The 23,554-nt window shown below is 47.7% G+C and overlaps 1 protein-coding gene across 1 annotated transcript in view; it reads left to right on the top strand.

Annotated features, from left to right (window-relative positions):
* The window catches only part of CNMD (chondromodulin), a 96,601-nt gene that overhangs the window by 12,029 nt on the left and 61,018 nt on the right, over positions 1-23,554 (top strand). The window contains exon 3 of the mRNA XM_029602981.1: positions 4,970-5,110. Coding sequence (XP_029458841.1) covers positions 4,970-5,110 — 141 coding nt within the window. The remainder of the gene's footprint in view (positions 1-4,969; positions 5,111-23,554) is intronic.

Here is a 23,554-nt window from a genome sequence, read left to right as displayed (position 1 = left end):
ACTACTACTACTCAGCCCCAGCGAGACCATTAGGCAGGACTAGGCAGTCGCCTAGGGCAGCATCAGTGAGTGGGGCGCCGCCGGGGTACACGAGGGCCAGCACTTGCTAGGTTTCTGCGACATGGTGGGGAGCATGGGAGAGAGAGAGAGCGCGCACTATAAGAGGGTGACCATAACTCTATATATCTACCGCTATCAGGGGCACATTCAACTCAGGGTAGGGTTTGAGGGGGATTGGGGGCGGTGTTACATTGGTCTGCCTAGGGTGCTATAGACCAGTGATGGCCAACCTTTTGAGCTCAGTGTGTCAAAATTCATAAAAAAGCCGAGCATAACTCGGGTGGTGTGTCACTTCTAGAAAAATCCATAATTGTGATATTTGTAGCTCTAATTAATAACAAGTTATAATTTTAATATATGTACTGTATTTATTAATAAAGCAAAAACAAATAATTCTTTACCTTGCCTGCTTAGTGACTTTTTTGTTGCTGAATTTCGTCAGCTAAATCTTCAATTAAAACACTCTCTCCCCCTCCACCCCCCCTCCCACACAAACTCTTACTCCCCTGGATTTTCTCATACACACTCATGCTCTCACACTCACTGGCTCCCTCACATACACACAAACACACACACCCAGGCAGGCTCCCATTCATTTTCACACCACTCCCGCTCCATCCTCCAGGCAGGCACCAATTCATTGTCACACACACAGACCCCCAGGCAGGCACCAATTCATTCTCATACACACACAGACCCCCAGGCAGGCACCTATGCATTCACACACATACACCCCCAGGCAGAGTCCCATTCATTCACATGCACACACTAAAGGCAGACCCCCCTCTCTTTTGCCAGCAACCTCGGAACCTCTCTCATTCCTCTGCTGCCACTGTCACTGCTGCCACATGACTATTGGGGATGTTACTATTCTTGCACATTCCCAAAGATTACATGTGCCAATCACTAAAAATATATATATTTTTTTTAACCTTTGCTGTCTGATCTTAGTTTTCTAATTGATTGGTCACAGGCTTTTTTTTTTCCACCTTCCCTTTCTTATTTTTTCCACCTTCCCTTTCTTATTTCTTATTTTTTTTTTGCCAATTCCTTTTATATTGTCTTTTTTTCTGTTTCTTTTCTCTCCATCTTCTTCCCTCAAACACACAGTCAGGTACTCATTCTCACATGCATTTCTCTCTCTCACACACACACACCAGGCTCTCACTGGCACATGCTGTCTAACTCACACACACAGGCTCTCTCTCACTCCCACATGCTGTCTTGCTCAAGCACATGCAGTCTCTGCAAACATTCAGGTCCTCACTCTCACACACAATCTCTCAACTCATGTCATACACGCGCGCACACACACAGACCCTCAGCCTCTCTCTCACCTCTGGGCCTCCTCTTTGCGGGTCGCGCAGGATGGGCTCTGCTGCGGCTCTGCTACCGGGCTTCTTCCTCTTCTCGGGCCGCTGCGATTTGAGATTCGCGGCGGCCCGTAAGTGCAAGCAATGCTCCTCTTCTGCACGCGCTGATGCTTCTCCTCCTTCCTGCCCACGCGGCTCCGGCAACGTTTACTTCCGGGGCCGCACAGGCAGGAAGGAGGAGGAGCATCAGCGCGTTCAACACGATCTTTTTCTTTGGGCTGTGGTGAAGTGAGCCTCACCACGGCCCTGCCTGTCGCTGCGCCTCCCTGCACCCGGGGGCATTGGGGGGGGGGGCTGGAGGGATACTAAAAAACTAATTTTAAAGGGTTGGCGCAGCCGAAAAAAAAAAAAAGGCTCTGCACAGCCAATAAAAAAAAAAAAAAAATCGATAGTCCCGAAACGCTAGGCGTGTCAGCAAAAACGGCTCGGCGTGTCACCTCTGACACGCGTGTCATAGGTTAGCCATCACTGCTATAGACCCTTGCACTAGCCCTGCTGCTACTTCTGCTACTTAACATTTATATATCACTACTAGGGATGTGAATCGGGCTTCGGACGATTGAAAATATCGTTGATATTTTCAAAATCGTCAGAAATCGGGGCTCCCCTAAAATGATAGGAAAACCCCACGATATTGATCGTGGGGGTTCCCTTATCATTTTGGGGGAGGGCGGGAAAAACGGCACACAAAAATAACCCCTAAACCCACCCTGACCCTTTAAAAGTAACCCCTTAGGTTCCCCCACCCTCCCGACCCCCCCAAAACCTTTTTACAGGTACCTGGTGGTCCAGTGGGGGTCCCAGGAGCGATCTCCCGCGATCTCCCGCTCCGGGCCATCCTCGGGCTCCCGGGCCGTCGGCTGCCACTAATCAAAATGGCGCCGATGGCCCTTTGCCCTTACCATGTGACAGGGTATCCGTGCCATTGGCCGGATCCTGTCACATGGTAGGAGCACTGGATGGCCGGCGCCATCTTGTGCTCCTACCATGTGACAGGGGCTGACCAATGGCACCAGTAGCCCCTGTGACATAGTAAGGGCAAAGGCTATCGGCGCCATTTTGGTTACTGGCAGCCGGTGGCCCGAGTGCAGGAGATCGCTCCCAGACCCCCGCTGGACCACCAGGGGCTTTTGGCAAGTCTTGGGGGACCCTCCTGACCCCCACAAGACTTGCCAAAAGTCCGGCGGGGGTCCGGGAGCGACCTGCACTCAGACCGTCGGCTGCCAGTATTCAAAATGGTGCCGATAGCCTTTGCCCTTACTATGTCACAGGGGCTACCGGTGCCATTGGTCAGCCCCTGTCACATGGTAGGAGCACAAGATGGTGCCGGTCATCCAGTGCTCCTACCATGTGACAGGATCCAGCCAATGGCACGGATACCCTGTCACATGGTAAGGGCAAAGGGCCATCGGCGCCATTTTGATTAGGGGCAGCCGACGGCCCGGGAGCAGGAGGACGGCCCGGAGCGGGAGATCGCTCCCGGGACCCCTACTGGACCACCAGGTACCTGTAAAAAGTTTTTGGGGGGGTCGGGAGGGTGGGGGAAGCTAAGGGGTTACTTTTAAAGAGTCGGGGTGGGTTTTTTGTTTATCGGCTGGGGCGCAGCCGATAAACAAAACGCGATCGGGCCCGATGGAAAAAAACCCACATGTGAATCGGAACCGGAATCCGAACCGATTCTGGTTCCGATTCACATCTCTAATCACTACACGACATACACAGCGATGTACAAACACATAAAAGAAAGTCTCTGCTCAATTGAGCTTCCAGCTAAGGCAAGAAGCTAAAATCACTTGCTCACATTCTCTGGTTTAAATATGTTGAAAAGCACTTTTTCAGCACCACTCCATGGGAATCCGTGAGGCAATATGGAAAAATGAAAAACAGAAATATTTAATTTATTATTATAGAGAAAAGCACTATTATATTATGAATAAGCAGAGAATGCTATAAGGAGGTAGGAATGCTTTTCATATTGAAGTCTGTTTTACCAAAAAAACAACAAAAATAATGTGTGGTGAGCAATGTACTGGATAATAACCATTAACAAAAAGAATTTTATTTATAAGTATGCATACATCAGTTGTGCATAATTCTAGACATACAGTTATTGTCCAGTACATTGCCCACCACACATTATTTTTGTTGTATTTTCTCCATATGTGTGAGCTGTTTACTCTGCCCCCATGCTCTGTGCTTTTACAAAAAAACAAACAGGGCCCACCTGGTGGAGGGACCCATGTTCAATTCCTGGCTCAGGTTTTCTGCTCCCCAGGTCAGCAGGGGCTACGGATGCCGTGGAGGCAGTGTTCATAGTCCCTGGGAGGTGGGGGAACAGAGTCATAGTCGTGAAATGGTGATGCTTAGTGACTAGATTTAGGGCTCATGATTGCTGGCTTTCAGGAAGGGCTTTTGTGCATGGCCCGTGGCCGAGGACTGTCACTGGACTAAAGAAAGTTGGGAGAGGTATAAGATAGAGGAAGGTTCCCCAGATCGTTGCAAATGAAAGCTCATGGTGCCAGACCCCAGACCTGGTATGTCTGAGTAAAAAAAAAACTTCCTAAAAAAAAACAAGTCTCTCTCATTACACTACCTGGCAGGAGTCAGTAGCAATGTGAGGTTCAAACATTCAGGCACTGAATAATTGTGCTGCAGAATCTGTGCACGCTATTGTAGCAGTCCTTTCTGCCAGAAGACAGATTTATGAAAAGCATTAACAGCCAGGGCAAAGGGGGATACCCTTAATCATCTACAAACACCTAACAAAGACACAACTTCACTTAGTGTTTGCTTCACAACATGACACACAAGCTCTCATTCATATCCAGACCTACCCAACAGAAGGCCTTCCCAAAGACAGCGACTGCACAGGAAGCTCTAGCTGAATATATTGGTATCATGACAGGAACCAGGAATTTACAGAAAACTTAAATGTTACAAAGAGGAGGATTTGGAGTTATACATGGATCAAAATCGAGCTCTGGAATCTGTTGCCAAAGGACGTGGTCAAGGTAACAAGCACAGCAGAGTTTAAAAGAAGTTTGGACAAGCTCCTGGAGGAAAAGTGTATAAACAGTTATTACCCAGGCAGACTTTGGGGAAAGCCATCACAATCCCTGGGAGTGAGTAACAAGAAACAGATCTACTTTATGGAACTAGCCAACTACTTGCAACTCAGACCTGCCACTGTTGGAGACAGGATGGGCTCAATGGACTTTGGTCTGACCCAGCCTGGCACTTCTTAACTTCTTATTCTCTTAAAGAGATCATTGCTGATTTTTTTTTTCTACAGGAAGCTTGGTTCAAGTTTATTCATTGTATATCAAATGTAACCAGCACAAAATTATCACTGATTATCTTTGGTACTGAAGGACCCCTTTCTACCATAAGCATAAAAACCATATAGATAAACTGCATGATAGTTACTGGTATGCACAGGACCAGCAGTGAATAAGGTTCTGTTTGTGTAAAAGATGATTTTTGTAAGGTCTTTCAGGACAAAATGCCTTGGCAATACTTCTTGGATTCTGTTGCAGGTTTACAATGTCCATTACACCATGAGCATCAATGGACAAGTGCAGGAGGGATCGATGGGAATTGATATGGCAAACAACATGGAAACGTTTAGAACTGGAAGTGGAAGTGAGGAAGCTGTGGAAGTTCATGACTTTCAGACTGTAAGTAGAACCATTTGAAGGTTTCCTATGCAGGAGGTAAATAAATAAGATAATGATTTTACTTACTGATACAACACAGGAAATAAATACAAAGCATCCCATTTTCAAAAGCTAATAAATGTGGGCACTTTTTGAGAAACAAAAAAAAAAGCAATGCGTCACGCAAAAGCTGACCAGCTTCAGTAGTTCACAAAAACATAGCATTATGTGTTCTGAAATGGTCTATTGTTTAACTGTGTACACAATCTGAAGTAGACATTTTCCTGAATATAAGAGGGCAAAGAAATAAGTTTTGGTACCCAGGGGTGGCTCAAGGCAATCTGCTGCCTGAAGCGAGGAATGAGATGGCGCCCCCCACCACGCCACCCTGCCCCTCCCCCTTACTATCCATAGGCCCCCCCTCTCTCTGGCACCCACACAAAAGCACCCGCACACATACTCTCTCCCCCCACAAAGTACCCTCACACATGCTCTCTCTCTCACCCCCCCCAAGCACCCTCACACATACTCTCTCACCCCCTCAAGTTCTCAATCTCTGATATACACACACGTAAACATAAGCTGCCACTCACACACACACAAGTGAGCTGCCTCACACACGCGCACATACACACAAGCTGCCTCTCAAACTCACACACACACACATAGAAACATAGAAATTGACAGCAGAAAAAGACCATATGGCCCATCAAGTCTGCCCTGCTATCTTGTTTTAATTCGAATCACAGACCTTTAGTCCGGGTCCTTTCACTGACACTAGGGTTTAATTGATACTGCTAACCCCATGCCTCTTAGCTTTAGCTCCTTAGGGATCCACATAGTCTAACCCATTCTCATTTGATAACCTACCCTGTTTTCTTCTTTACAATTTCACATTTACTTACTCCCTATTGTTATTGCTAATCCCCCTGACTCATGGAATTAGCTCTTTAAGTATCCACATAGTCTATCCCATGCCTTTTTGAAGTCCTTTACTGTCTTCTTTCTCACCATCTCTGGAAGGGCATTCCGAGCGTCCACCACCCTTTCCGTGAAGAAATATTTCTGACATTCAATTTGAGCTTTCTCCCTGGAGTTTCATATCATGACCCCTTGTTCTCTTTGTATCTTTTAAGTAGAAGAGGTTTGTTTTTAGTTGTGCATTGTTTATACCTTTCATGTATCTGAAGGTCTGTATCATGTCTCCTCTACGCTTTATCTCTTCCAGGGAGTACATATTTAGGGCCTTCAATCTATCCTCATAGGTCATATGATGGAGGCTTCCCACCATTTTGGTTGCCTTTCTCTGAACTGCCTCCATTCTGTCTCTGTCCCCCTTGAGATACGGACTCCAGAACTGAACACAGTGCTCCAGGCTGGGCCTCGCAGAGGATCTCTACAAGGAAATTATCACCTTTTTCTTACTAGATATTTCTCTTTCCATGCAGCCCAACATTTGTCTGACTTTAGCAATCGCCTTGTCACATTGTTTTCCTATCTTCAGATCACTAGATACTATCACCCCATGGTCCCTCTCTCTTTCTCTGTACTCATCAGCCTTTCATCCCCCAACACATACAGTTCCTTTGGGTTGCCACTCCCCAGATGCATGACTGTGCACTTCTTTGCACTGAAGCTCAACTGCCACGTTCCAGACCACTTCTCTAGCTTTCTTAAATCATTTCTTATTCTCTCCACCCCTTCCGGTCTGTCCACCCTGTTGCAAATCTTAGTATCATCTGCAAATAGACTTTATCCTCAACCCCTTCCGCTACATTGCTCACGAAGATGTTGAACAGCACCGGTCCCAACACCGATCCCTGCGGCACAACCCTTAAAACCTTTCTCTCTTCAGAGTAGGTTCCATTCACCATCACACTCTGTCTTCTATCCGTCAGCCAGTTTGCAGTTCACGTCACTATCTTGTCACTCAGCCCCAAACTTTTCATTTTGTTTAAAGTCTTCTGTGTGGGACTGTATCAAAGGCTTTGCTAAAGACCAAGTTGATTATGTCCAGTGCTCTTCCATGGTTCAATTTTCTAATCACACAGTCAAAGAAATCTATCAAATTCGCAGACAGGATTTTCCCCTGGTGAATCCATTTTGTCTCAGATCAAGCAACCCCCTGGATTCTAGATAGTTTACTATCCTTTCCTTCAATAGTTTCTCCATTAATTTACCCACCACCAAGGTGAGGCTAACTGGCCTGTAGTTTACAGCTACCTCTCTGCTGCCACTTTTGTGCAGTGGTACCACCACCGCTCTTCTCCAATCTTTTGGCACCATGCCCGAATCTAGCGATCTATTGAACAGGACACTTAGCGGACTTGCCAGCAAATCTCTGAGCTATTTCAGCATCTTGGGGTGAATTTTGTCTGGCCCCATGGGCTTATCCACTTTTATTTTTCCTAGCTCTTCCCATACATTTGTCGTTTAGTGCACTTGAACACTATACTGAAGTATTTGTTTAATATTTGTGCCATTTCAATGTCCTCCTCCACATATTGATCCTTGTCATCTCTTAATCTCAGTATGCCTAATGGACTTTTCTCTTTTCACTGATGTATCTGAAAAATGATTTATTTCCTTGTTTAACCTCCCTGGCAATCCTTTCCTTTGCCTGACTTTTTGCTTTCCTAATTTCTTTTTTTGTTTCTCTTAGTTTATTCAGATATTCTACCCTATGTTCTTCTAATTGAGTTTTCTTGTATTTCTTGTATCCATTAGCTGCCTCTCAAACTCACAAACACACAAGCTGCCTCTCACACAAGCACACACACACACACAAGCTGCCTCTCTCTCTCACATGGGGGCCTTTCTACAGTCTTCGGCCGCCACAGGCCTGAGTTCTGGCGGTGGCCCCAACCTCTCTCTGTTCTTCGGCCTGAACTCCAGTGGTGGCCCAAAGCTGAGTCTGAGCTCGGTGGCGGCCCCGAGCCTCTCTCTGTTCTTTGGCCACCACTGGCCTGAGCTGAGGCAGCCATAGCAGGGGCAGGCAGGGTGAGGCAGACACCACAGCAGTGTTCTGAGAGGGGCATTTTTTTGCCGCCTTAAAATTCTGTCGCCTGAAGTAGCTGCATCACCCTGTCTCATTATAGAACCACCCCTATTGGTACCATCCACTCTTAAAATGATCTTACACACAGCCCCTATAAGATAGTCTCAGCCAGTGTGCAACACTGACACCTATTGGCCACACTCGAGAGCCAGAGGAGAGCCATATAGTCTGTGGGTTGTGGCAGAGGACCACTTCTGCCATGGCTGGGCTAAATGGGAGACAGGGGAAAAAGTGGGGAAAAAAATGGTTCCTGTACATACTCAGATCATTCCAGACCAGTGGGTTGTGTATCCCTACCAGCAGATGGAGTCAGAGAACAAAAACTTGGGACACTGCTACATAAGAGAGAGTGCCACCTGCAGTCCCTCAGTATCTCTCTGACTCCAGCAGATGGTAGAGATGCAAACCTGCAGTCTAGGGTTTAGTTAAAAAAAAAAAAGTGTAGTTAGTTTAGATTAGCTGAGCTGAGATTTTGCTCCCTGAGGTGTTAGGCACCGTTGCGGGCCAACCCCTCCAGTGGAGCTGGGCGTACGGGGGGGTTTAGATATCCCTGACTGTGTTTTGCCCACACCCTGTCGAGGGCCTGATAACCAGAGGCTTCTGATTCCCTCGGCCTCTGAAGCTGTTCCCGGTTTCCTCTGGTCCTGCTGAGGCTGGCTAAAGTTTTTATTTAAAAAAAAAAAGAAAAAAAAAAGAAAAGTGATTTAATCAGAAACTGAGAAGTTCCTCAGGTAGGCCTCTGGTCTTATCGGGGCCTGGTCGGGACAGTGGGTACTGTGGCCCGAGGAGGAGACAGGTCAGTGTCTGGGGTGTGAGGGTCGGCAGCCCGTGGCTCTGGACGGGTGCAACACCAGACGCAATCGCTTGCTGAAGGGAGGGGGCTCCCTCAACTCTTTCGGGGTGCGCGCTGGTTCTTTCTCACGTCCCGCGGGGTGAATGACGCTTTCAGGGCAGGCAGCTGCAGGCTCTGGTGGCTTGATTCGCAAGTGCTTTGGTTCATCGGCAGGTGGCTGAGTGCAGCTCCTTTTCGTCGGGTGCCATTTTCATCAGAGCTCTCCCGCGGTTTGCTGCATGGTGCCGAAATCCAAGATGGCCACCTGCCGCACATGTGGCAGGCAGCAGATTGGATTCGTGCTCTCTCTGCATTAACTGCGGGTCAGGAGAGGAAGGCCCCTTGAGAGGGGGCTGCTCAGTTAGGCTAGGCCTCCGTTTGGCCGGGCCTCCTGCCTCTGCCTCGGAAGTCGAGGATTCTGACCTCATGGTGCTGGGGGGAGGGGATTCCCCTCCCTCCCTTTCCCCCTTGGAGCTGGTTTGCACGCCTCCGGACAATGCTGTACAGTGCGAGCCCCCGCAGGGGGTGGGGAGCAGCCTGTGGATGAATTTGTGCTGCTTCTTCATCAAGACATTTTGGCCAATCAAAGATCCGGAATTAAAAGGACAGTGGAGCGGTCGGCGACCCATCCAGCGGGGGATCCAAATGTTCTTCTGAGGATCCTCAGGATCCCTTGCGACCCCTGGGTCTCCATCAGGCACGGGGTGACCCGTCCTCCAGCGGTAACATTTTGGGGGCGCTGCAAGGTGACCCCCCAGACACGCAGGGGACGGTCCTGGGATCTGATCTCTCCCCAGACCTGGGAGATCCAGACACAGATGACCCGACCTTGGATGGATTCCCAATCCCGGAGGGGGATGACCCTTGAGTTGTTCAGCTGTTCAAGCTGGAGCAGCTGCGCCCATTGATTCCCCAAGTTTTAGAAAAGTTGGGGTTAAGGTCTCACAGGAAGAGTCGGATAGTGAGGGGGTCAATCCAGTGCTCGATGGTCTGTGAGGATCGACAACCGCCTTTCCTCTGCCCAAGAAGATCAGGAAGATTGATGACAAGGGAGTGGGACTCTCCTGATTCTGGCTTGAAGGTGGGCCGAGTGATGGTAAAAATTTACCCCCTCTCTCTGGAGACCTTGGACCTTCTGAAAGTGCCGCGGGTGGATGCGGCTGTTTCGGCAGTCACCAAGAAGACAACAATCCTGGTAGCTGGGGCGGCTACTTTGAAAGACATGCAGGACCGCAAACTGGAAATTCAGCTGAAGCATTTGTTTGAGGTCTCCGTGCTCAGCCTGCGTGTGGCGGTGTGTGCCAGCATGATGCAGCATGGCTGATGCTCTCTATGATTTGGTTTGCACCTCTGCGCGTAGTATGGTTTCCTCGGTGGCAGCTCGCAGGCTTTTATGGTTACGGAACTGGTTGGTGGATTCGTCCTCTAAGGCGCAGCTCTGTAATCTCCCCTTCAAGGGAAAACTCCTGTTTGGGGAGGATTTGGACCAGTTAGTGAAGCTATTGGGGGAGACTAAAGGCAATAGGTTGCCGGAAGATAGGAAGCTGAGTAAGAAGGTTTTTCCTTCGGCAATTTTGTTCTGTAAACCTGTTCCTCCCCCTGGGTCCAGGCAAGGCTCTGGTCATCTGCAGTCCTTTCGTGGAGGTCGTCGGACTCCCAGAGATGGTACAGGTCAGGGCTCAGGAGGTGGTAAGCCTCCCCAATGAGGCCAGGGGCCCCCCACTCCCATCTAGAAGCTGTAGGAGGCAGATTATCCAGCTTCTACGAGGAGTGGGAGAAGATTTCTTCAGACAGGTGGGTCTTGGAGGTAGTCTGGCACAGTTATGCTCTAGATTTCTTGTTTCCAGTTCAGGACACCTTTGTAGAGTCTCGTGTGATTTCTCGAGGCAGGTGAGAGGCCATGTGGGCGACTCTCCAGAGGTTACTCGATCTCAACGCCATTTGTCCAGTCCGTCCTGTGGAGCAGGGCCAGGGTCGGTACTCGGTGTACTTCGTAGTTCCCAAGAAGAAAGGGTCTTTCGTCCTATCCTCGACTTGCAGAAGGCGAACCGGTGTCTACAAGTTCCCAAGTTCCGCATGGAAACACTCCGAACAGTGCTTGTGGCAGTGTGCAAAGAGGAGTTCCTTGCGTCCTTAGATCTAACGGAGGCTTATCTGCACATTCCAATCCGGCAGGGTCATCAAAGGTTCCTGAGGTTCAAGGTGCTGGGTCGGCATTTTCAGTTTCAGGCTCTTCTCTTTGGGCTGGCCACAGCTCCTCGCACATTCACCAAGGTGATGGTAGTAGTAGCAGCAGCTCTGCACAAAGAAGGGATCTTGGTGCATCTATATTTGGACGATTGGCTCATCCAGGCAAAGTCTCGGGAGGACTGCAAGATATCTCTCCAGAGAGTGATGACCATCCTACAGTCTCTTGGTTGGGTCATTAATCTGCAGAAGAGCCAGTTGGTGCCCACTCAATGCCTGGTGTACCTAGGTGCACGGTTCAATACGCAAAAGGGCAAGGTCTTCCTGGCGACAGACAGAGTGAGGAAGTTACAGACTCAGGTGAAAGGCCTTCTTCGCTTGACGGTGCCAACAGCCTGGGATTATCTCCAAGTCCTGGGCTCCGTGGCATCCACATTAGAGCTGGTGCCTTGGGCTTTTGCGCACTTGAGACCTTTACAGCGTGCGCTGTTGTCCAGGTGGACCCCCTCTGTTGGAGCAGTTCCATATTCCATTGCCTCTTCTTCAGGAACCCAAACGCAGTCTATCTTGGTGGCTGTTGCGGCGCAACCTGGAGAAAGTGGTGGAGTTGGTCCCCCCCTGCTTGGGTGGTCGTCTCTACGGATGCCAGCCTTTCCGGATGGGGAGCGGTGTGTCAAGAGAAGACCGCTCAAGGCCTGCGGCGAATCTCGTTGAAATCTTGGTCCATCAACAGACTCGAAACCCGGGCGGTTCACTGGGCCCTTCAAGTGTTCCTCCCCTTAGTCAGGGGTCAGATGGTGCGCCTCCTGTCCAACAATGCGACCACAGTGGCATATATCAACTGGCAGGGGGGAACCAGGAGCCCTGCGGTGGTGCTGGAAGCGCGACATTTGTTCGCCTGGGCAGAGATTCATCTCGGGGGCATTGCTGCGTCACATGTCGTGGAAGTGAAAAATGTGCAAAAAGACTTCCTCAGCCGACAGTGCTTGGACCCTGGAGAGTGGGAATTGTCCTCCGAGGCATGGAATCACATTTGCGCCAGATGGGGCTCTCCGCAGTTGGACCTAATGGCAACTTGAGCCAACTCGAAAACGGTTTGGTTTTTCAGTCGAAGGAAGGAACACAGATCAGTGGGGCTCGATACTCTGGTGTGTCCATTGCCCACGGGATTTCTTCTCTATGACTTCCCCCCGTGGCCTCTCATAGGCCGCATTCTCAGGAGGATAGAGTTGCATCGCGGGTCTGTGGTGCTCAGAGTGGCCCAGGCATCCCTGGTTTGCGGATCTGGTACGACTGGTGGACAATCCTCTTCGTCTAGCTCATCTTCCACGCCTTCTGCGACAGGGGCCTATATTCTTGATCAGGTCGATCACTTCTGTCTTGTGGCTTGGCTTTTGAGAGGTGGAGGTTATGTCTGAACGGGTATTCTGAGTCAGTAATTTCCACTCTTCTTCAGGCTAGGAGACCTGCTACGTCAATGGCATATGCCAGGGTTTGGCAGGTGTTTGAAGGTTGGTGCTTGCAGAGGAACCTGAGCCCCGTGGCTGTGGGAGTGTCCCAGATTTTGGATTTCCTGCAGCAGGGGTTAGCTAAGGGCTTAGCCTTTAACTCGCTTCAAGTTCAGGTAGCTACTTTGGGAGCCCTCCAAGATGCTGCTCAGGGTCAGAAGCTGACGACGCATCAGGATATCATCAGGTTTCTTAGAGGAGGGAAGCATTTGCATCCGTCAGTGCGCAAAGTATGCCCAGAGTGGAGATTAAATTGGTACTCCGTGCTCTATGCGAAGCACCATTTGAACCGTTGAAGAGGGCGTCATTGAAGGATTTGACTCTGAAGACAGTGTTCCTGGTGGCTATCTGTTCGGCATGGAGGATTTCGGAGCTGCAAGCCTTATCTTGTAGAGACCCTTTCCTGAGAATTTACTGGGACAGGGTATCCTTGCAAACAGTTCCTTCCTTCGTGCCCAAAGTGGTCTCTTCTTTCCATGTCAGTCAGATGGTGGAACTTACAGCTTTTCCAGACTGGTCCCATGATTCCTCCTGGGAGAGGGAGCTGCATTTGTTGGATGTGCAGCGCATCCTTCTCTGCTATCTGGAGGTTTCTAATGCTTTTCGACGGTCAGACCACCTTTGTCTTATTTGCCGGGGCCAAGAAGAGAGACAAAGCATCGAAAGCTACCATTTCTAGATGGATTCGGGAAGTTATCGCTTCCGTGTATATTTCTAAAGGAAAGCAGGCTCCTGTGGGGTTGAGAGCCCACTCCACAAGGGCACAGGTGGCTTCCTGGGTGGAGTGTCAACTTCTTTCTCCGCAGATTTGTAGGGCGGCTGTCTGGTCTTCCCTTCACACTTTGACCAAGTTTTATTGTTTGGATGTCAGGGTGCAGGAAGAGGCGCCCTTCGGTGAGAATGTTCTGCAAGTGAGTCTTTCCAAGGCCCACCCAGTATAAGGTGGCTTGGGTACATCCTACTGGTCTGGAATGAAATGAGTATGTACAGGAAAGGAAAATTGGTTCTTACCTGCTAATTTTCGTTCCTGTAATACAGCAGATCATTCCAGAGGCCCACCCCATTCTGACTCCGAAAAATAGTCTGTGGAGCTTTTAGTATTCTGAAGGAATGATTGGATTTCTATTATACAGCAGGGCCGGTGGCTTACCAGTGTATGTTTCGTTGGTTTCGTCAACCTAGACCTCTGGTTAGTTGGGAGTACTCCTGGGGGAATTCTGTGCTACTGCGGAATGCAGAATTCCTCCTTCCCACAGATTTCCTCCATCACCTCGCAGATTTCTTCCCTCGCTGGAAGATTATTCAAAACCAGGACAGCGGCCATCGTGGGACAGGCAGAAAATAGCAGAGGAGACCCTGGCATGCCGCAAACGGAGCGTGTTCCACAGAACACGCTCCGTTCACGGCAAAAATGAAGGCCCAGTTCACCGTTCAAGGCAAAAAGGGAAGGCCCTTGTGTGCCTCGATCGGCGCACCCGGGCCTTCATCTTCGCTGCGAACGGCCTGGGTCCCGCAGCATGCCAGTGAGAGAGAATGTGTGTCGGGGAGGGGAGAGTGAGAGAGAGCAGGAGGGTATGAGAGAGAGCTTGGGGGGGGGGGGGGGGGATGCCGGTGAGAGAGAATGTGTGTGTGAGAGAGGGGGGTGACCGAGCATGGTTGGTAAGAGGGGGTGGGGAGGGTGTGAGAGAGAGCATGGGAGGTAAGAGAGGGTGGGTGGGGGGATGCTTGAGTGTGAGTTTCATAGTGGGGGAGCCTATATGAGGGGACAGGGATGCCGGTGAGAGAGAATGTGTGTGTGAGAGAGGAGAGGGGGGGGGGGGGGGGAGTGCGAGAGCTTGGTTGGTAAGAGGGGGAGTGTGGGAGGTACTTGAGTGTGGGTTTCAGAGAGGGAGTCTATATGAGGGGATGTGTGTATGTGCAAGGGAGTGAGGGAGCCTGTATGAGGGTGTGTGTATGTGGAAGAGACAATCTTACAGTGATTTTCTAGGGAAATTCTGCTCAAAATATTTAAAATTCTGCAACTTTAAGTAATAACTTTTTTCTTTAACAATTTAAAATGTAATTACTTAAAGACCGTCATGTAAATTGTGTTATTTTGACCAATATAAAGTTTGCAGAATTTTCAGTTTTTGTGCGCAGAATTTAACATTTTTTTGCGCAGAATTCCCCATTAATCCTAAGGAGTAGTTGGGAGGGATCGGTCGCCTTTGGTTGAAGTTCAGCTGAAGTTTAGTTTCAAGGTCTTGGGCACAGGCCGATACTGAGGGACTGCAGGTGGCACTCTTTCTTATCTAGCAGTGTCCAAAAGTTTTGTTCTCTGACTCCATGTGCTGGTAGGGATACACAACTCACTGGTCTGGAATGATCTGCTGTATTACAGGAATGAAAATCAGCAGGTAAGAACCAATTTTCCTACCCCAATAGGAGCCAGTTCCAATGAGTTGAAAGCCAAAAGTTAAGGAGGAAGTCACTGGGCCAAATCAAATGTATGTATAGTACTTTAGCAGTACTATAGCACTTGTGTGTTTTTGAACTTTTCTTCCCTTGCGTTTTTGTTTTTGTTTTTCATTTTTTTTGTGTATGGGTTTGTTTTATTATATTTTATTAGTTATAAAAAACTCAACACAAGTATGGATTAAAACAAAGAAAAAAAACGTAAAAAACTGAACAGCAACTAACCTGTTTATTATATCCCTATGTTAACAATCTTTTGAACCTTTTTGAAACCCTTGTTATCCTCCTTAATCTTATAACCTTTGTACTTTTTGTAAACCGGTATGATGGTGAAACCGAATGACGGTATATAAAACTCGATAAATAAATAAATAAATAAATCATGACTTATTAGCCATTGCATGTCTGTGGGCTTTTGATAATACCTTTTTCTCAGTCAGATGTGGGAAGGAATAAAGATATAGGCACATCACCAGAATGCGTGCACATTATCATAGTTATGTGTTTTTGGCACATTTAAAGTTAGAGCAAAAGGTAATGTTGTAAGGAGAGGTGCAAGCTTTCCTGCAAAAGTAACTACTACTCGGAGAGTGACACCATATCCTGGTTTGAAAACTCAAGCCTACAACATTTTATTTACTTTAGTTCCTTTTCAAGCTAAATCATATGGCAAAGTGAAAGAGCTCCAAACTCTTTACACTTCAGAGGTAAAAGCTATATATGCACCAAGAAAAAGTAAGTAAAATGAGGAGTTAAAGAATGGGGTAATAACTCATACTTAAAGCAGTTGCAAGGGTAGAGCTTTCACGCCACTTACTTGTTACAGACAATTCTTGTTTTCAGCTCTCAGCTGACCTTGAATTCGCAACCTTTGCGCCGCCAGCATGTGGGCACCCTATTTTTATTCATTTAATGCTATTAAACTACTGCAACTGTGATGAAAAGAAAAACAAATTAGACTCATTTACTTTTATTTCTTATCTACCATGTGTTTCTTGATGGCAAATTCAAACCAGGTAATTACATCCAAGGTCAAAATGCTGTACACTTCTGAGCAGTCAAGCAGGGCTGTAACGGGAGCATACGTGAATGCACAAAGTAAAGGCTACAACAATTACGATGTCTGTTCTTCATGCATTACTGTAAGCATGGTAGTAACAATAACTTATCTTATAGCCTGCTACCTCAAATTAAGTTTTTTATAACTTCCTCTCTTGCCGGTTATCTGGGGTTTTTTGCATATCTTTTCACATTATGGATGATTATTGCATGTAACATCAAATATTTCTCTTTATAATTTTCTCCCTCTGTTGTATTTCATCAACCAATCTGTAGTTCTTAATCACAATCCACTGCTCAAAAAGGGCTCCATTCACTTTTACAGTCCCAAGGGGAAGGCTTTGCTCCAGGGGTTCACACAAGTTTGGGCTCTTCTGTTATGTAAGATCTTTCACTGTGTGGAAGATGCTTGACCCAGAAGAAGGGTATGACTGTGGCTGTAAAGATTTTTTCCATTGGAGCAAAATGAGAAATTTGGAGGGGAAAACGTATGGAGCATGGGAGTGGGGGACCTGACAGTTCTTTCCTGCTTATATGGGCTTCCAGCTCAATCAGAAATGGAACTGGGATCCAGCACCATAAGTCTTAATTCACAGCTTCCCGGGGATTTTATATCCCTCCACCAATTCACCTAGCCCAGTCATTGCAGTGACAGTCCTTGGCCAGGGACTTCGTAATCGCCGGCCTTTATTTTGCATTTAGCTCTCATCTTTCATTGATGGCTCAAGGGGAGTTGCATTCAGGTACAGTAAATATATTTCCCTGTCCTCGTAGGACTTACAGTCAGGAAACCTACAGGCACAACATTTGCGCCTGTAAGTGGACGTGAGGAATTTAATGCTAGAATTTAATAAACTGTGCAGCGGAAGCTGAAGTTTATAAAATACCGCGTACTTCTGCTCTAAAAGTGTGCATGCATGCTTCCAGTGCAAGAAAGAACTTACTTTACCCATTTTATAAAAATATGCATGCATAATTTAGGCGTGTAACTAAAAATAATTACGCACAATAACACTGATTTATACAGAGAAAAGGATATTTTATCACGTATGTGCATATACTGTTTTGAAAATACATGCACATAAATTTGAAATCACCAATTCACCAATACCTCCATCATTTCACCTAGACCTCCCACCCAAAGCATTATAGTGACAACAAATCATTTAAGCTACCAGAAGAATAGACCAAAGGGATCTCAAAATGGGAACCTAGCAAGCTCAAGTTCAAGGAGGCACAGCATTACTGGCCAAGCAAGACAACCTCTTTTGAAAAAGGGATGCATTGGTAGCAAGTTGCAGAGTTTTCATTCAGGGAAAAGGATCTCCAGAGATGCCATTTGACCTAGATTTATGGAGAATGGGTCCAGACAGCGACAGATCAATAGGTTCTTTCAGCGATAAGAGATTGTTACCCTTAGAATTTGCTCACTGATTAAGGCACGCATTTGTGGAATGCTTCTGTGGAAAAGAGAGGAATGGTAGGTTTACCTTGCAGCCATAGTTACAGTGCTGAGAGAGGAATATAGTCAAGGCAGATATTCCATTTATTTCATGGCGCCGAAAAAGGTGGGCACATTCAGGCCCATTCTGGATCTCAAACATGTAAATGAGGTCTTGACAGTACATTTCTGAATGGAGACTCTTCAAACCTTAATTGTGATGGTAAGAAAAGGGGAATTTCTAATCTCACTGGATCTTTCTGAGGCATATTTCCATATCCCAATTTGACTATCTCAACAGCAATATTTCAGCTTTGTGGACCTGAAAATCATTTTCAGTTTCAAATGCTACCCTTTGATTTATCCATGGCTCCGAGGACTTTTTCCAGTATGATGGTAGTAATGGTGGCAGCCTTGCACAAGGAGGAAGTGATGGTGCAGCCTTATTTGGATGATTGGTTGAAACAGGTAAAATTGGAAGAAGAATCCAAATATTCAATAAACAGGGTGATACATTTGTTACAGGAACTAGGACATGTGATAAGTTTTGTCAAAAGCAAATTGGTACTTTCTCAGGTTCTGAAGTACTTGGCAGTATGCTTTGCTACCAAGAAGGGCATAGGACAAGACAGGATTGCCAAGCATATGTTTAAAATTCAGAACTCGTGGAGAATTAACTCTCCCAGAGTATGGGATTACTTACAAGTCCCAGGGTCCATAGCAGCAGCATTGCATCTTGTACCATGGGCAACAGCTCACATGCAACCATTTGGGGTGGGTAATTCAGATAGCTCTAGATATCTTGTTGGAGGATGCAATCTCAGGATTTCAAGAGGAGGTTGAAGTTATCATTGGAAGCCAGAGCCAGTTTGTGGTGATGGCTCACAGCTCTGAATTTAATAAAAGGGATATCCTTGGAGTCCCTGGATAGTGTGGTAGTAATTATAGCTACCAGTCTGAGTGGATGGGAGTGCTCATTGTTAGGACAGATCAACTCAAGGTCTCTGGGATCCGACAGAAGCGTCATGGTTCATCAGTTGCTTAGAGACAAGAGGCATAAGAAAAGCTCTGCATGTGTTCTGTTCCAGTGGTTCAAGGCAAAGCAGTGAAGGTTTTTTCTGACAATGCAACAGCAGAGGCTTATTTGAATCATCAAGAAGGCACAAAGATTCATCCACTGGCTGTAGAAACAACTTTATTCAGATGGACAGAGAAGCACTTTCTAGCACTCTCAGCATCACACATTGCGGGAATAGAAAACATTCAGGTGGATTATTTGAGTCGTCACACCCTGGATCCAGGAGAGTGTGGAGTCTGGCTGATGAAGCTTTCAATCTGATAGCAGGTGGGGAGAGCCAGCTTGGGACTTGATGGCATGCACCGAAACTCCAAGACAGTAACAGGCCGATGCAATATCTGTGCGGGAAAAACAGGCGCTCATGATTGGGCGCCTGCTTTACTAATGTGCGTCCATCTGCCTCTTCCCAAGCATGCGATACAGTAGGCTAAAGAGCTGCTGTGTTAAAAAGGAGGCGCTAGGGAAAATTATGTATCCCTATTACCTATCCCTAGCACCTCCTCGACAACAGGCACCCAGGAGAAGTGGCTGTGCATGGGTTAGGAAAACGGACGCTCAATTTTACAAAATTAAGTATCTTCAGTTGCAGGAAGGAAGCAGCGTCAGAGGGAGTAGATATGCTGTCTCAATAGTGGTGTCAGACTTTTCTCTGTGTGTTTCCACTGTGGCCCACGATAGGACGAGTCATTGACATGATCAAGAAGCATATGGGATGGGTAATTCAGATAGCTCCAGATTGGCCCAGATTTCCTTGTTATGCAGATTTTGTCAGACCCACAGAAGAAGGGCCTCTGAGGCTGAATGAGGGCTAAAGAGGTTAGAGCTGTTCAGGTTGGAGAAGAGATAGCTGAGGGGGGATATGATAGCGGGGTCTTTAAAATCATGCGAGGTCTAGAATGGGTAAATGTGAATCGGTTATTTACTCTTTTGAATAATAGAAGAATTAGGGGGCACTCCATGAAGTTAGCAAGTAGCACATTTAAAACTTAATCAGAGAAAATTCTTTTTCACTCAGTGCACAATTAAGCTCTGTAATTTGTTGCCAGAGGATTTTGTTAGTACGGTTAGTGTAGCTGGGTTTAAAAAAGGTTTGGATGGGGTGGAGTCAAGATGGCTGCCAATTGAGAGGTGTGTGAAGGTAGTTCTGTGAAGATTTTCTTGAAAAATCAATTATTTGCAACATTTGGAAAATGAAATGCCTCATATGAAACGTAAGGCTTGGTTCAGAGAGAGCCAGCCAATTCCTGGAAATTTGGATACAACTCAAGCAACTATTCCGACCTTTTTCGCCTCGATACCCACGCCGAGAGAACTGGGAGCGAGGGCCGCGATGGACAAAGACGCTGAGCGTGTGTCTCAGACCTTGGCAGAGGAGATCTCGCTAAGTCCTGGCGCACCCGAGGCTCCGTCCCCACTCCAGCGAAAGGGAGAGAGCCGAGAGACGGCGCAGGCAACCCTACCGGGAAACCTCAAAAAGCCTAGAGCCTGGAGAGAGGACGACCTGGAGGGGACATCTCAGATGGGAACATACTTGCCAACACCGCGCTAGATTTTGAAAGGGACACTTTTACTGAAGCCGCAAGTGGTGGTGAGTCTGGGCATTTAACCTCCTTTCTTGTTAAACCTGAGATTATAACTATGGACGCTATATGGGAAGCCTTGGCCGCTATTGAAACTGCAGTTATTAACCTTTCTAAAACGTGTCTGGAATCGAATAAACGTAGTAATGAAAATGAGAAAAGAATTGAAGTACAGGAAAAGAAAATACAGGAGATTGAGGGGAAAGTTAAAACAATGGAAGGTTTTCAACAACATATAATACAACATGAGACTGTGACAAATAAAAAGATAGAAAACATCGAGAGTGCGCTTAGAAGTACCAACATAAGAGCTCTTAACTTTCCAATTATCACTCAAATAGCACTGGTAGAACTGTTCAAAAAGTATTTAAGTGTAATTCTGAAAATTCCTTTGGAGGCACTCCCTTTAATCACGAAAGCGCATTATTTACCGCGGAAGAAAAGAGAAGACCAGGAGAATCAAGACCAGCAAGTTCAACTAAATATTACAGAATTACTGGAAATGTCGCACAAGAACACTGTCTCAAAGAGGGGGGTATTATTTGTGACGTTTGCTTTTTTTATCAGAAAAAAATAATGTCTTTAAGACTATTTTTCCGTAACAGATTAGCAGAATATTGTGGCCAAAAGTATGGCTTTTCTCACAGGACAAGCAGGATGGTTGTCCTCACAAATGGGTGACATCGAGGATGGAGCCCACCACGGAAAACTTCTGTCAAAGTTTTAAACCGAACTTTTGACTGGCCCCTACTGGGCATGCCCAGCAAGGCACTGACCCTGCAGCCAGCAGGGGTCTCCCTTCAGTCTTCTTTTTTCCGCGCAGCAGTTGCCACGCGGTGAAAGGAGCTCTCTAACCACAGTTCCTGACAGGAATTTGGAAATTAATTTCCTAAGAAAATTTGCCCCTCAGGGGTCTCCCTTCGACAAATTTTTAGTCATCTTACGGAACCCGGTAAGTTTTTTGCCTTTTTCCATCGACTACCGTCGAATTTGGCCCTTGAGGCCTGTTGGCACTTACCGATCCCCAGCCTAAATTTTGGCTTCAGGCCATGGCAACGGGGTTCCGCCGTTTTGTCCGGATTGTTACCCGGACTATGTCCATCACAGACCCCCACAGGGGTTTGTGTGATGTGTTTGGGTAGTGAGCATGATGTCCTGACTTGCACCAAATGTGCCTTAATGACACCCAAGGGTCGCAAAGCCAGGATGGAGAAGATGGGGCTCCTCTTCCATGCACCCACCCCAACGCCATCGATAGCATCGACGTCATCGGAACCGGCACCGTCGAAGTTGTACCATCATCGTCAACCCTCCGGGTGACCGTCCGCCATCGATCGCTTCTCGGCCGTCGACTCCCGTCCCTTCCCCGGATGGGCGAGGGGATCGGAAGGAAAAGCACCGCTATCGACGGCACAAATCTCGGCCTGTCGAGGATCCACAGCCATCGACCTCTGCTCAAGCCGAGCCACCGACAAAGAAGCCGCGAACAGACCGGACCCACCCTCCACGTCTCGTTCGCAGGCATCGAGGAAACCCTCACCCTCCCGGGGTGCGGGGGGCCGTGATCCCACGGTTTACCGGTGGTCCCTCCGGCCCTGCCTCAGCCTCCTCTCCCGTCGAGCCGGGTATGGTTACCCCTGGTTTCCGGGCAGAACTGGACCGGCTGGTCCAGGAGGCCATCGAGAAAGCAATGAAGAAATTGCAACCTCCATCGGCACCGTCTCCGCACCGGTTCCAGTGCCGCCCCGGCACCGACACCGGCACCGGCTTCGCACACCGAGGAGGGAACAGACCACCGAGCCGTTGATACAAGCGCTAGCACCGCTACTGAGCCGCATGGAGGGCGCTCATGACGGCCCTTCCATCGGTGATTCCAGTGCCATCGACAACACCACCGTCTCCGACTGGAATTTTCATCGGCAGGAGAAACACCGTTCCGGATTCCCCCTTCCGGGGGTGGTTCCATCGGTGCCTTCTGGTATATCTCCACCGATATACCTTTGGTTCCATCCATTCCACGCCAGGCACCGATTCCATCGACAGCACCGAAGCCATCGATGCCATTTCTGGTTCCACCTACGGCACCGATTCCACCTCGGTTTCCATCGATGCCTTTAGAGCCTCAGCCAGGTCCATCAGGGTTACAAACCCCACTTGATCCCTACGATACCTGGGGTGATGATGATGATACATCTTTCTGACACGGATTTGCCTTCGCCTCCATCTCCTACAGAGAGTAGAAAAAGATCTCCTCCTGAGGATCTATCTTTCATTAATTTTGTGAAAGAGATGTCAGAAGTTGTACCTTTTCAACTACAATCTGAAGCTGATGACAGACACCAGATGATGGAACTCCTTCAATTTCTGGATGCTCCAAAAATCATCGCTTCCATCCCTATACACCAGGTGTTTTTGGATCTGCTCAAGAAAAACTGGGAATCTCCTTCATCAGTGTCCCCAGTTAACAAAAAAGCTGACTCCACCTACCTTGTCCAGTCAGCACCAGGTTTCCAAAAAACCTCAACTGGATCATCGCTCTGTTGTGGTTGAGTCCGCGCAGAAGAAGGCCAAGCGTCTTAAGCCACACTCTTCTACCCCCGCCTACCAGGGACAACAAGTTCCTAGATAGTGTTGGACGGAAAGTCTATCATGGAGCTATGTTGATTTCACGCATAGCTTCATATCAACTTTATATGACTCAGTACAACAGAGCCATCCTTAAGCAGATGCAAGACTATGCTGACACGTTACCAGACCAATACCAACCGCAGCTTCAAGCCCTTCTTCACAAGGGATTTGAGGCAGGGAAGCACGAGATTAGGACTGCCCTACGACATATTCGATGCTTCCACAAAAGTTTCAGCCACAGCCATCTCAGCCAGACGTTGGGCTTGGTTAAAATCATCCAACCTTCGCCCAGAGGTTCAGGATCGTCTTGCTGATTTACCCTGCTTAGGCGATTAATTTGTTTGGAGAGCAAATTCAGCAGATTGTGGCGGAGTTTGAAAGACCACCATGAGACGTTGAAACAACTCTCCTCTGTCCCACCTGAGCTGACCTCCAAGCAACCGCAAAAGAAAGGACTCTAAGAAGTCATTCTTTCGACCACGCCGTTATTACCCTCCATCGGCCAGGCCTCGTCCAGCTCGATCCTCTACTAGGCCTCAGCCGCGTCAGCCTAGGAAACAAAGGCCTACTGTAGCCCCTCCTCCTGGGCCTGCGGCTGGCCTTTGACTCCCCTGTAGGGAACACATGCCAAACCCCTCTT

The sequence above is a fragment of the Rhinatrema bivittatum genome, chromosome 5 (genome assembly GCF_901001135.1).
Source record: "Rhinatrema bivittatum chromosome 5, aRhiBiv1.1, whole genome shotgun sequence".
Classification (NCBI taxonomy): Eukaryota; Metazoa; Chordata; class Amphibia; order Gymnophiona; family Rhinatrematidae; genus Rhinatrema; species Rhinatrema bivittatum.
The sequence above is the reverse complement of the archived record's forward strand: the minus strand, read 5'-3'. Positions and strand labels throughout refer to the sequence as shown.